At 35.6% G+C, this 15605-nt stretch overlaps 1 protein-coding gene across 1 annotated transcript; it reads left to right on the top strand.

The window, feature by feature from the left end:
* The first annotated feature begins 415 nt into the window (after positions 1-415).
* On the top strand, positions 416-6599 carry LOC127871645 (netrin receptor UNC5B-b-like). The gene is made up of 5 exons (XM_052414763.1): positions 416-874; positions 1959-3041; positions 3486-3632; positions 4350-4514; positions 5226-6599. The coding sequence occupies exons 1-5, from the start codon at positions 872-874 to the stop codon at positions 5547-5549; spliced, it is 1722 nt and encodes a 573-aa protein (XP_052270723.1). The 5' UTR covers positions 416-871; the 3' UTR covers positions 5550-6599.
* The last annotated feature ends 9006 nt before the right edge of the window (positions 6600-15605 follow it).

Here is a 15605-nt window from a genome sequence, read left to right as displayed (position 1 = left end):
CGACATAATAGGACTGTATTTTGACAAGTCAGCACATGATTTTGACAAGATAACACGACTTTTTGACATAATAAGACTTTATTTTGGCAAGTGTACATCACATCTGGACAAGATAACACGACGGTTCGACATAAAAGGACCGTATTTTGACAAGTCAGCACCAGATTTAGACAAGATAACACGAATGATTGACATGATAAGACTGTATTTTGACAAGTCAGCACCAGATTTAGACAAGATTACACGACGGTTTGACATAGTAGAACTGTGTTTTGACAAGTCAAAATCACATTTGGACAGGGTTACTGTTTGACATAATAAGACTGTGTTTTGACAAGTCAGCACTACATTCAGACAAGATAACAAGATAACACGACGGGTTGACATCATAAGACTGTGTTTTGACAAATCAACATCACATTTGGACAAGATAATACGACGGTTTAACATAATAAGACTATATTTAGACAAGTCAGCACCACATTAAACGGTTTGACATAATACGACTGTGTTTTGACAAGACAACAACAAATATGGACAAGATATCAGGGCGGTTTGACATAATAAGACACCTTCTAAAGAAGGCCGAAAGAAATGTAACAACGTAAGACAGCTATGGCGTTCCATATCTTTAAACGCTATGCGTTTATGGCTATAAATGATTTACGAGCATACCCGAGGTTAACGTATCGAGTAAAACCAGTTTCCATTTGTAGTAACGCAATAATGTCTATTTAAGAAACCAACGCGGAAGTTTTGTGAACAGAGAAGTATTCATTGTCTCAGGCGTGTATTTGCGATCAGTTCATAAAAAGGTGTACTGTGTTAATAAATACCTATACGGACTTGTAAAAAAATCTTCGACACAAAAATGGTAAGTTTATATATTATTTATCTTAAACCTTTTAATAGTGAATACTATTTCAAATAATATATATATTTTATGAAGAGGTTATTATCTAAATAAATACGTTTGTTTAGATAAATTCATTTTTAACTATAGCTATCGAAATATGCAATAAGACGTGAAAACATAAACGTATTTGATCTGTTTTGGTATCCCAACCAAACAAAAGTTTTTTCCCACGCACTGTGGCATATGTATGTAATTTAAAAATACATTCTACATTTTGCATTAAATGCACTTGTTAACAGTTTAAAAACCTGTAGGCATTGACAAATAAACCATGTCTTATTTAAGACTACCTGATGAATCGTAAGCGAGATCAACAGCGATGTTAATTCTGAACAGTGCTGTACGACATAATATAAAACGAATAAAACTAATAGGTTTAGGTCATCCTATGCATACTGATTTAAAATGTAGAATCCCAATTCACTATTGATTGTCATTATTTTATATACTGAGTGATTGAACAACTAGTTAAGTTGTTGTTTTTCATCAAGATAAGGCAATTCGTAAATTTTATTGTATATTATGCTTATTTTCGGTATGTGTAACAGACAGTGATGAATCCTGTAGAAGTTACAGGTTATAACAAGCTCCATTTCGCAAATACAGACAATTTAACCAGAATTGTACACTCATACTTATCATAGTTTCTTTTCCTCTTGGAGTCTTGTAAAGTGTATGTCCGATATATGACATATATGTCCACACGTGCTTCTTGTATGTAAAATAACAGAAATATAAACGATGTGAAGCCTAGTTTAACCCGGAGTTCATGTGGCTACTTATATCATTCTCGTCCGGTTATCACGGTGTTAGCTGACTCCCAGACTTTTCTTTAAAAGTATGTAGAGATTACTGAGCTTTCCAAACAACTGTCGCATGATACTGTTACATATTTGCAACAAATACCAAATGATGTCATACTCGTAAGTACAATTTTATATACATAACAGTATCTGCATCTTAATTCATTATATGCACATACATACATACTGGTTGACTATTTGAATCCTTATTACACATTATTTTATTTTTTTCCCAACAGGAATGGACGGAGCCACCCCTAATACTTATCTATGTCGTGTTGTTTTTGACAATTGCCATCTTTTCCGCGTTGGTCATATGGCTTTGTTTAAAGCTACGCCAACACGAACGAGAAATTATCGCCTTGCAAGAGGGGACCACACTCTCGCCTCCGGTCTCCAAGGCGATGTCCCCTGAACATGACAGCGCAATCGACCTGAATGAGGTCCACATGAGAAGCCGTCCTCTGAGTCAGACCTCGGGCGTATCTTCCGTGGACTCTGCCAGAAAGAGAATGACTATTCAAATCCATAAAGAGCAAGTGAATGTATACGGAAACTGTCCACAGATAGGCTTGCTGATGATGACCGCTCAGAACTATTACAAGTCACATACCAACACGGCAGTTGACGTTCCCGCAGAAGCTATAAATGTAGTCGATGCGCAGACTAACCGAAAAACTGTTATAAGTAGGTTACTTACTAATGATTGGCAAGAAGGCTTGCCTACGTCATTGATTTTTGACGGCAACGCCAGTTCATTTGGCCAAATAGTTAAACAGAATAAGGGCATATTTATCCATAAAACGATCGGTCCGAAAGGAGGCCGCATGAACATTTCTGGCGTTACACTGGATATTCCCCGAGATGCCCTTGTGGATGAAACCTTGGTTTCTCTGGGTTTACTTTGGAATGAGGATTTCGCTCCACCTCTGACTAAAAAGCAGACAATGCTGAGTCCAATGGTTCTTTGTCAGCCTTCTGGTTTGAAGTTCAAGAAGCCCGTAAAGCTGACGTTTCCGCACTCGGCCTACAGAATTACGTCCGATTGGGTCCCGAAGGTAATGAAGAGGGAAGGAAGTCTCGAGAACCAGAGTCAATGGGAAACACTGACACTAGCGGACTACTCACAGAGGGATGTCGGAAAGCATCGCATCACCTTGCATCTAAACCACTTTACTTTATATACGCTTGTTGGGGAATCGAAGCAAGGGAAAACGGCTGCAAAACTGGTCCATTGTGTGGCATTTACCAACCAACTGCAGCGAGGTTCTCTTTTCAAACCGAGGATATATTGTTTGAATTCATACAAAGATGAAGTTGAGGTAATTTATAAAGGCAATTAATATACAAGTTGTCATTAACCTTGCATAAAACCATGTGTACAAATGTAAGTGAATATGCCGGCGTATATTGCACTTAGTCATTTAAAGGCACTTGATCACAAAATCGATATATAGAAATATCTCAGGAAGTATTTACTAATATTTCGGTCCATTTTTGCGAGGGTTTACTACACAATAGAGAAATGTAAGAGTCTCAATTTACATGTATTTGTCAATCACGCATTTACATCGAGAATTTTATATCGCACAGTTCATCGAATATTTCATTTTCATTTCATATTCGTTTGATAACCCTCAAGGGTAAACCTATAGCATATGTATGTATGATTTCATCAATATTATTAATAAAATTGAGTATGTTTTTCTGAATAATGGCTTAGCAAATACAACCTTATTCAATATATATATATAATGTTGTTTCAGGAAGTTCAGAAACTTCAGAACCAGTTTGAAGGCGTTTCTAAGCTCTCTGACACCAGCGGTTTTATAGTCCACGACACCGAACACGACATCTTGGTAGAGCTTGTCAAACTATGTGATGGATGGCAGCTAAATGGAGAGAGAACTGAGGTGAGTTATAAACATATCCTTTAATTACGTCAGCATATGTATTGGAAGGAATGCAACTGCATATGTGTGTAGACTGGTTGTAAGAATAGTTCAAGACATGATAGAAGTGGGTAGGAATGCAAATTATGCTGTGTGTAGACTGATAGTGAGACAAGAAGGTAAGACAGGATTGGGATGGGTACGAATGCAATGTCAAGTGAGGACAGACTGTTAGTAAGCCTTGACGGTAATACATTAAAGAGGTGGATAGATATGCAACTTCAGCTGTAGCACGACTAGCCGGGAAGACAACATACACGTTGGTAGGAGTCCAACTTAATGTAAATTTAGATTGGAAGAAGGTTAAGACGGTAAGGCAGGTTGTTGGTTGGTAGGAATTGAGCTAAAGCTATGTATAGGCTGGTAGTAAGAGTAGTTGGTAAGATTAGGATGGGTTTGCATTCAACCTTCAGCTTTGAGTAGACTGGTTTTATGAGTGGTTGTAAAATAGATTGAGATGGATAGAAATGGACTGTTAGGTTGACCCGACGGTAAGGTAGACGAGATTGAAGGTTGCGTCTTTAGACGTGAATAGAATGGTGGGTAGACTAGCCTTTAAGACAGCATATAGAAGGTGAGGAATGCATCTACTGCTTTGGGTGGACGGGAAGACTTAACGGTACTACGACACAAACAATCAAACACAAACAACACGAAATCGTTTTTCTATTTGTTTAGGTATTGCCATTTGAAAACGTGTGGCACGGTTTTCAACCTCACTGCACTTTTGTTATGCGTCAGAAGAAAACGACTGTATATGAAATGATATGCGAGTTCCACGTTCACCAAGCAGGCGACGACAACAGATTCGCCAAGCTGAAGATCGCTGAAGCCATGCCCATGGTACGTGCATCTTCATTATTACGTTATCTTGGTGACCGGTCGTATTTAAAAAAAATATTCTCCGAATACTTGTAATGTTTTAGCCATATAGCAGTATCAGCAATCTGTTCATAGTAGGCTAGTTTAACGCTTTGGCTGTTCTGACTGTTAATTGACGTTTATGTTGATAAAGCTTATTCGCCATGAAAGGTGAGTGATGTGACCTCTAACGATAATATTTGTTCGTTCCATTTAAACATCATAGTAACACGCGATTTTTTACGAAAACCCTTCAAACTTTATTCTGCATCTTTTGCGCGTGATGAATATCAATCTGGTGTAAGTTGTATCTTAACTTACTGAATAATCTTGTACAAGTATGTTTCCACTTATGGACAGAGCATTTATTAATTCAATGTCTATAATTACTGGTACAGTTTATGTGAAAATATTTTTTTCATACATTACTTCTTAAAGTTGTCTTTTTCAAATGTGTTGGGTTTTGTTGAACATTCATATTGAACACATAAGCCCCGCAACAATCATTTTTCATAATATAAAAACGTTTCCTAGTAGATAATTTATAGAAATGATTTGTAAATAAATGTTTACTGGGAATCTTTGGTCATTTTAAGCTAAGTTACACCAAATATCCAGTGCGTGCCAATAATAGAATGCATGCAAATTGTGCAACATTTTAAAGCTAACCCAATGTACGTGCTCCTATTTCAGCCGAGTTCACCCCTGACCCCGACGGAAGAAGATCCTCTAGAAGATCTAATAAGAGAACTAATAATTCTGCTCGACCCGCTTAACACGTCTGGTTCGGAAGCGGGTGATTGGCGCAACCTTGCGGAGAAATTGGACGTTAATGTGTCGAGAATAAGGTGGCTGGAGATTCAAAGTAGTCCCACGCGCTTGTTGTTAGAAACGTGGCTGGAGAGCAAGAAACCATTGTCTGAACTGAGGGACATATTGTTAACAATTAACAGACCCGATGCCGCGGGGGAAGTTGATAAGAGAGCAGCGATATTAGAAACACATGCCGAGTCATGACGATCGAAATTAAAGAAAGTGAGTTGTAATGTTATCTATCAAGTACTTGTTTGTTTGTATTCCATTATAATGTACCATTTTGGTACAGGATGTAGGGTGCTAGCATTGGACATCAGTGATGGGGAAAAATCGTGTTTTACTCTGAACAGGTCACTCGCTGAGTTTGTTTAACATAAAATAAACATGGCATGAAAGACTTCGACCCGGAGAATCGTATAATATAGTTATCATTTCAATTGAATAGTTACGTTAAGTTTACGTTTTCTTCAAATTCATTGCTATAAAACATAACGGTTTAGTTAGTTCCAACGAACACAAACTACAATTAATTGTTTATTTTAAATTACAAAATTTCAATTGAAAATGCCTTCTTGTCTATAAAATAATTGTCGGATGTAACTTGTTTACGTAAAATATATAGAAGTATTAGTTTTTACTTATTAAATGATAATGGTGCATATACGTTTCTGCATGCCTGATTTAGCACACATATAACCATTTCATAAGCGAGTTTGTCAAACACAATAATCAAACACAAACAAACTTGTGTTGACTTTGCTGAAACGCTTAAGTGGATTTTTGCTTCCTAGAAGAAAGATTGAAAAGAAAACAAAATGACGCATGTCTATAACAATTGATAGCGAAAGTTCTACACACATGGTGAATATTTTGAAATAGGTTTACCCTTGAGGGTTATCAAACGAATATGAAATGAAAATGAAATATTCGATGAACTGTGCGATATAAAATTCTCGATGTAAATGCGTGATTGACAAATACATGTAAATTGAGACTCTTACATTTCTCTATTGTGTAGTAAACCCTCGCAAAAATGGACCGAAATATTAGTAAATACTTCCTGAGATATTTCTATATATCGATTTTGTGATCAAGTGCCTTTAAATGACTAAGTGCAATATACGCCGGCATATTTTTGCTTCCTAGAAGAAAGATTGAAAAGAAAACAAAATGACGCATGTCTATAACAATTGATAGCGAAAGTTCTACACACATGGTGAATATTTTGAAATAAAAACACTGTTCTATTGATTTGTTTGTAATTGTTAGCAACACAGAACAAAATAGTTTTAAACTCTGTTTTTAAATATTGCATAGCTAATATGTAATATAAGGGTTAATCGATTGTTTAACATGAATAATGATTATTACTTGAAAGCGAGTACGTCTTATTTAAAAGCAACTGTGGTTAAATTTATGTTTGAGTTTTATTTAAAAGCACCTATGGTAAATAGTATGGTAACTGTCAGTTGTCATTGAAAATAGAATCGATTAATGGTGATTTAGTTTATAACTACTGCTGAACAAGCAAATGCCAACCTACGCATACATCAGGATAAACCAATCAAAAGCCAAGCGTCATGCAAATACATCATTATTGACTGCAATAAACGTACGTTTATGTAACTTCCTTGATACATTATTTAAAGTACATGTTTATTAATATCACCCGAGTTATTGGCTGTATGTATATGACGCATTGATTGATCATCATCTCGACCAGCGGTTTCTTAAAGGGGCCTTTTCACGTTTTGTAAAAAGTCACACAATTATAAATAGTTGTTTCAGATTCGCAAATTTGCGTTTAAGTTATGATATTTGTGAGGAAATAGTAATACTGATCATTTACCATGCTCTAAAATATCCATTTTATGCATCTTTTGACGATTTGAAAACCTGAAAATTATAAAGCGTTGCAACGCGAACTGATTGAATAATTTGGAAAGTTCTGTTGTTGTCGTTATATTTTGTGAAACTACGAGGATTGCTTATATAAGTAAGAAATACATCCCCTAATTGCATAATGAGTACGGATGGTCGAGTGGTCTAAGCGGGAGACGTTTTACTCCAGGACACCAGGAGTCAGTGATTCGAGCCCAGTTGAGGGTTACTTTTTTTTCCTTTTTTAATTATATTCTTGTTTTTTTTTTTAACTGGAGATTTTTAGGTCAAATGTTTAAATTTATCAATATAAAGCATTTAATGACAAGCTTCAATACATGCCAAAATCTGTGAAAAGGCCACTTGTATAGGTACATGTAATACCTTAAGCATGAAATACCACATTATCAGCAAACGTCGAATTGGAAATCATATCATATAACTCAAATCATGTTAGACCTTGTAAACAAAAAATATTCGTTTTTCAAGATGTGTATTACTTAGGTGTTTAAATCAAATCACGAGTAAGTAAAGAAAAATCCAGATTATAGTTGGCTGTTGTTGAATTAACACTCACCAAGTTCTCTAGCGATGCTGAGAAAACTTTACCGATGAGCTTCGACTCAATACGCTTGGAATGACAGGGCGACTCAGACAGGTTATAGCCTGTTCCGGATTCCCTTATCATATTTATATCTTTAGTCCATTCATACATTTGTCAGTAACACACGTTACCTAAAACAGCGAATAAACCTAGTAATTTGAGAAATCTTTAGTCCTTACAATCTTAAAAGCATAATCAAATGCATGCAGTCAGAACAGACCGTGTTTTTACTTAACCGATGAAATAATTTTTAAGAAAATCGGTAATTATACCACAACAACGATGCAAGACTAAAATAATTGCATTCAATAAAGTTACTCTTTGCATATACTTTTGAATGAGTTAACTTGTGGTGCAGAGCAAACTGTATTTGATTATATTTATAATTATTGAAAGACAGTTTAATGTGTTTTAATCGGTTGATTGTAAAATTGATTTCGGCAAATATGACAAATATCACATGCTATGATTTTTGTTATTTGAGACAATGCGATGATAGACTGTTTATATTTTTGGCGCGTGTTTTTAAGTCATATTATTTCTAAAGGAAAAGTTAATGGTATTTGATCTGACTTTCAAAGTTATCCATTTCATTGGGATGAATTCTCTCACATTTGGTTTTCTGCCGAATTTATGCAATATTATGTTGCTGTTCGTGCTTGTGAGCACATATCCGCTAACAATCCTTAAAGGATTTCATATTCATAGTAGACTGACATTCCATTTTATCATGCATAAAATAAATAATTTGTTTAAGAATATATGGTATTGAATTTTTCGTTTCTGAATACTTTTTTGAATTGTGTATCCCAAGAAAATGCTGATGTAAATTAACTCCCGATATTAAGTTCTTATACTGTCTTTTTTAATCTCCCAACGGTTATTTGGTATGCATGTGTCTATGGACAAGGCCTTTCCATACACACACATATTTGGACCCCTATGGCAATGAACTTAAGGTCCGCGTTTAGGTTTTGAAATCTGCGTTTTGGTTTCGAAAAAGCGTTTTTCGGGGGCATATGCCATCCTATGGTGACAGCTCTTGTTTGTTATTGATATTTTGTTATCATGCTTGCAGTTTAATTCCAAACCGTTGTTTATTTACTGCCGAACAGCATTCAGTCGAAACTTATATTGTTAAGCTAAAACAAAGTGTGCAGGACTTTTTTGGACTGGACGAGTTGCATAATACCATGTAAGATTATCTCTAATCAGATTGCTCTGGCAAAGTCTGTAGTATTCTGATATGAATAATTGAAGATAAGCAGCAACACTTTGTATTTAGCCGAGAGTATTTAAAGCTCACCTGCACCTGTAGTGCTCACGGAGGTCGATACATCTGTAGTCGAGAAGACGCTGGACGACCTGTAAATAAATCTCAAATACACACACACGTAGTGCTCACGGAGAGCTTTCAAGATGCCGTGGTATCCGTACGTGAGTGAGTGCACTGTCTATCATCACCACCGGAAATAAATAACCAGCGAAGCGAAATTAAACATCACGCAAGAGGTAGTGCTCGTGAAAAGACTCAAGTTTACCATTTTTATCGCGAACGTTTTAAAAAAAACCTGTGTGACAAATTAAAAGTGGACATCAAACTTATATCGTAAGTAGTTGGGAGTTCTTTATTAATAAATTCGAGTGTTGAAATAGATCAATCATCAGCTACCTGGTACCGAAAATTAAGTTCATATGGGAAATCTTTTTTCCCTTTGTCCGAGGAAAATATAATAATTTTGCCGAATTTTGCAATGGTGTGCAAATAGAATTATAGAAACTATCGGTGTTTGCCAGCTTCAGCCCAAAAATCAAGTTAGTATGCAAATGTTTGGCTAAAATATGAACTTCGTTGTTTACGGCGTATAGAACCTGACGTGTACGGTGTATAGCAAAATAAAATTAAATTGTGTGCGGCAAATAGTTTCGAGTTTGTAAGGGAAAATAAATGAAAATTTCGCAAATACGTGACCATCTTGGTATAAAACAAATAAATACACTTATATTCTTTACGATGAGACCGTTTATGGCCAAAGAATACGACTGATGCATTGTTGATATTTAAAAATATGCTTTGTTTTATGGGCACCTGCTACATAGAGAATAACAGGTTACTGTCCTATCTTTTTGTAAAATATCACACAAGGCTTAGAATAATATTTCGGCGAGGCTTGCCGAGCCGTTATTTTATTCGTGCTGAGCCTGATATATTACAAAAAGATCAGGCACTAACCTGTTTTTCTGTTTATCATACCTCTACGTCCCCGATTTTTAATGAAAAAATCGCTATAAACAGAAACACAGGTTGCTGCCTGATCTTTTTGTAATATATCAGGCTCGGTGCGAATAAAATAACAGCTCGGCAAGCCTCGCCGTTATAGTATTCTAAGCCTTGCCTGATTTATAACAAAAAGATCAGATAGTAACATGTTATTCTCTATAGATCAGGCAGATATCAATGCGGTGGTATGATAAATCGATCGACCATTGTTCAGTCCGTATTCTAGTTTAGTACGATTCTAGTGTATTTCATCGTAGTTATGTTTCAAAATCATGATGAAACGATAAAATATTTACTTACAAGTGGATTCCAATCAGGATTTTATATTCAACTCGTGTAATTATTGGAACTTGGCTGACTTTCTGTTCACAGCGCTGTAGCGTTCAACCGCAAAGTCAGCACATTTGCTGTGTTTGCGTATTTATTCGGGGGGCAAAAACAAAGTTTAAAATTAAGATGTATACATCATTAAATCGGGAAAAAGTCCGCTTTAAAGAACATATATATACAATGAAAAAATATTTTCTTAAAATCATTTTAATTTGCGACAACTTGGGCTAATACGCTGCAACTATTCGCCGTACATGACTTTAACTATTCACCGTACACGACTTTTGCCATAAACAACTATTCGCCGTATACTACAGTTATTTTACTTTAATAGATTTCCACGAACAATAATCAAACCAAGACAAGAAATAGCGTTAATATGGTATATATTGCATATAAGAATAGGAAATCAACTCCATACCCGATGGCAAACCATGTAATCATGAAAGAAAAGCTGTTTCTCCGAGAAGTTCCAAATTCAACCCGGTACCAAGCAGTCATACATTTGTGTAAATAACGCTTCATCAATACGAATTGCAACATAGATACACATTTTTAAACATATTAATCTTTCTGTAAGATGCCTAACACGCACGGGTTATCCAGGAGCAAGTTATTATTAGATATTTTAGGTAAATACTGACTGCACTCCATGGTTGGTTTGTTTACTTTCGCTTCGCTGGTAATCTATTTCCGGTGGTGATGATAGACAGTGGAGTGCGTGTGTTAGTTTATTACTTCCTTTAACGACTTCTCCTCCGGAACCACTGAGCAGATTTAAATAAGCTCCATGGGAAAAATCCTTGCATATGTAGGTCACCATATCTTTAAATTGATTTAACAAAGAAGACTTCAATGAAAATTTCTCTGAAAAAATAACACATTTCAGGGTTTTATCTTTAGTGTGAAATATTGTTAAGGCATTACCCTGAGTTCAACCATTAAACGCCACATATTACTAAGATGTTTTTAGGAAAATGATTCAAAATCTGTTATGAAACACAAAGGCCCAGACGTATTATAGTAGACATTTAATAAGGCGATCTATTGTCAATTTTCTTCAAATCTCGCCCCAAGAGTTAAAATTTGCGCCTTGTGGCTATCTTGTTTCCCTTATATGTATGTAGAGAAAACTTAAAAACTCTTCTCTTCAAAACAAAGAAACCGCAAGTACCAAGGCTTTGGTATTGAGCATGAAAATCATACGGTGGTTCTCTATTACGTTTGTTTAACACATTCCACTGAGATCAACTTCTTTCTCTTATGCTAAAAACTCGTTTCATCGGAAACCTTTGCGTAAAGAAGACTCGAACATGACATGTAAACATAAGAAGTGGACTTCTGCCCAGTTTGTTAATATCATGTCTCCGAGTTTAAAATGGACCAGCTTTGTCTGATATTGTTAACAATAACAATACAGAGGATACGTTTTAAATGTTCCTATCGAAAACTACAAGGTCCAGAGGTTTGGTGATGGTTATGCAACATGTTATTCTGGTCATCTAACAAGATTGTTTAATTCTTGCCTCTGGGGTCGAAAATAGCCTCGCCCTGGGTTAAACTTGTTATTCTTATATGTATATAGTTTTAACTTTAAATACATGTATCTCTGAAACCGTAAAACCAAGAGCTTTGGTATTTGACATTTAAAATCGTTTTCGTGTACCAATTTTATTTATTCAAAATTTGCTCCATGGATCAACATTGGCTACCCTAAGGGTAACTTGTTTCAATGATATCTATGCCGAGTTTGAAATGGATGCCGTCCTTTAAAACAATATGGCCATCAACAAAGGGTGTGAGTTTCGATGTATGGTTATTGTTAACACTCTAGAAGTCACATTCGTCGTCTAATATTCATGAAACTTGCTCAGAACATATTTTCTCACGTTTTTTTTCTCGGCCAAGTTCGATTATGGTTTCGGATATATGAGAACAGATGCTTATGTTCGATATTCTGCCATTACATGGTGAATTGTAGATCTATGAATTGTAATTTGCGTCGCCCGTGTGTAAGAAAAAAAAAGTTAATTCAAGTGCAAAAACGCGTGTTATTACTTCGGCAGTCGAGTATTCGAGCCCAACATCAGGCGAAATATCCCTCACTGTTCGCTTATTTTGGTCGTTTTTTAAATAAATTTCTCTCGTTTGATGGCAATGTTGTCTATTTTATGTGAGTTCTTCATATTTTTTCATCAAACTTTAAACATGGATAGATGGCAATATGGACATTATGCACGTCATTTCATTTTGTTCCTACGTCAAAAATTTTGGTTGCTATGGCAACAAATAGACTAGAAATACTGCTGAAAAATTGTGTTTTTTCTGAATTCTGCGATAACTTAAAAAGTTCTTCATATTTTTTCATCAAACTTGAAACATGGATAGATGGCAATATGGACATTATGCACGTCATTTCATTTTGTTCTTACGTCAAAAATTCCGGTTGCTATGGCAACAAATAGACTAGAAATGCTGCTGAAAATGGTGGTTTTCTGGATCCTGATATTACTTTTAAAGTTCTTCATATTTTTAAATGAAACTTCCAAAATGGATAGATGGCAATATGGACAGTATGCACGTCATTTCATTTTGTTCCTACGTCAAAAATTCTGGTTGCTATGGCAATGGTGGATTTTCTGACAATGGTGGAGCCGGTAGAGGACTTTTATTGCTTGGCAATAGTCTTGTTTTAATAAACTCAGTTTTTACTTTGATTTCCCTTTTGCTGAAAGCTTCTGCCACTTTAAAGTCTCAGATGCAATTTTGTAAATTGTTCGTCTGTCAAATTGACGAATTGCGCGAAAATTACGGCATTTTTGTGTTGCATTGTTGGTAGTTTTACCGCGGTAAGTTAAACAATGTATATGATTAGATAATCGCGCAGTTACCATCATTTATACAAGGGAAAATATTCTGCGGTAACATGACCACGTAAATTACTGTGGTAATCAAATTATCACACTTAATTTTTTACAACCGTTTATGCAATCGATGCAATCGGCCTTATGATCATCTTTCTATAACTTGTTTTTGATGACACATTATAAAAGTAGCTTTGTGTGGTATTGATGTATATTATATTTCATATGAAGAGTTAATGTATTGTTTTAACAGTTAAGTTAAAAATGTATATAAGCATTAATATATCACTGGTAAAAAAGCTTGCGTTCGGTTCAATACACTTACGATATGAATACTAATTTGAGTTAATTTCAACGCAGAAATAAACAGTGTCTTGAATCGATGGGTAAATGTACAGATGAATTAGTACATGTTAAGGATCCCTGTTGATGAAACTGTATCAGGTTAGTTTCAGTCAACACCGCAAAAGTATGATTGATGGCGTGTCTAAATGTATGTGAACTGATGATTAGCTGAACATGCTTATTGGGTCACCATTCCCAAATAGTTAAAATACCACGATCCCGCCTCTGCCACCATCCCCAAGATACCGCGCGCACGTGAGTGGAATTTACGTGTTCATGGTGATAATGAATTTATTAATCGAAAAGAAGGATGAACTAGGTAGTGGTTTTTAAGTCAGACATTTGCTTTCCTATAGCAGCAGCCACAGATACAAGAATGCCACAAGATAAAAAGTAAAAAACGTTATTAAGTTTTACGATTGCTTCTTGGTGGCAGGAGAAGGATGGCCCAGACTGAGTCAGCAACTTGTTTTCACACGGTAACATGCAAGGGTGCAGAGGTCTCAATCCATTACGAAATAAAGATAGTTTGATGTCTTTTAATTTCACACTCGGATAGACATCGTCTTTTCCCCACTATGATTTGATTGTTAGTGAATACAATCTTCATAATCTACAACCCTAATATTATGTTTAACAGACTACTTATTGCCAAATACCGGATGCTTGCGGTCGTGTGTGTATAATGACAAAATATAACGGGGGTAATACCTTACCGTAACGCGTCCATTTTGTATAAAAAGCAATAAATACTTAACGCGGATATGATCATTTTATGATCACCAGCATGTATTATCTCTTCCATTGGTATTGAATTTGAATAACCGAAAACAAGATCCAGATACCAACACAGTTGTCATGTCGTCAAAATCATTTTTAAAATATAAAAAATACGACCGTCAATGCAGTTGTATTTTCTTTGCTTTTGCTTGTGTTGGGTCTTTTTAAGTAAATTTTGTCGAAATCTGTGTTAATTTGTCTAAGTATGCCTTTGTCCATGAGTTGTAACCTTGAGCCTCGACCCAAGGATTCGGAGTTTGCGTGCGCAAATCCATCTCAGTAGGGTTATAACTTCTAACAAGTGTTTGGAAAAATTTTCGTTGTGAAACATACTTTGTTTTGAGCTTCTTTGTTTAATTGTGACCTAGATGTTCAGACCATCGTCTTGTGGGTGAATTCCCGGCCTTTTAATAATATCTAGATATTTTAAAATCCAGCCATGTTGGACAACGTTACGCTCAGAACAAATTATTACGGATAGTTTTGTTGTAATTGACGCATTATGCAAAATATGATCTGCATTAAGCAAAATACGATCTGCATTGGCCATGACGAGTTTCAATAATTAAACAATTAATTTGTAATAATGAGTTCCGTATAATACTAGCTGACGGGGACATGCATTTTTCTCCTGATAATGTTTCTAGACTCCTATATGTCCTTTAACTGTGGGTTTGCATTATGCCTGTTCATTACTTGCATATTGACTTTTCCCCTCAAACAGTGACAGGCTCATGCGTATGAAATCCAATCTGGTAATGAGTGTTCCTTCTACGAAGGTTCTTGTCTTTGTAAATCTTTTTTACAATATAATGTACTCGAAGTAGGTAATATGGTTGACCTTATGTTTAGACTTTGGGCTTTATTCTTGATATTTCGTTTGACAATCCGGTTCAGATCTATTGTCACATGTGCTTGACACAATGTGAGTGGTTGATTTGTTTTATTTGACATTGGATATTTTACTATACTTCGACATTGGCTCAATAAGCCTGGAGTTTTCTTGAGGCGCTCCATCTGTTAATGCTTTTTACGTCTGTCTATAGGTTTTGAACACTAATGACCGCACGATCGACCCTTGACCCATACAAATAACATTATAACAAGGTTCTTTTGTTTGATTAAACTAGCATCGTATTAGATACATGAAACAGGTAATGTTAACTGAGGCA

This window comes from Dreissena polymorpha, chromosome 3, assembly GCF_020536995.1.
Source record: "Dreissena polymorpha isolate Duluth1 chromosome 3, UMN_Dpol_1.0, whole genome shotgun sequence".
Classification (NCBI taxonomy): Eukaryota; Metazoa; Mollusca; class Bivalvia; order Myida; family Dreissenidae; genus Dreissena; species Dreissena polymorpha.
Note: the sequence above shows the minus strand (reverse complement) of the source record. Positions and strands in the feature narration are given on the sequence as shown.

Excerpts from the sequence above, each read along its gene's own strand:
- LOC127871645 (XM_052414763.1), top strand. Across the intron at positions 3,042-3,485 it reads CATACAAAGATGAAGTTGAG|GAAGTTCAGAAACTTCAGAA; the intron begins GTAATTTATAAA and ends ATGTTGTTTCAG. Across the intron at positions 4,515-5,225 it reads TCGCTGAAGCCATGCCCATG|CCGAGTTCACCCCTGACCCC; the intron begins GTACGTGCATCT and ends CTCCTATTTCAG.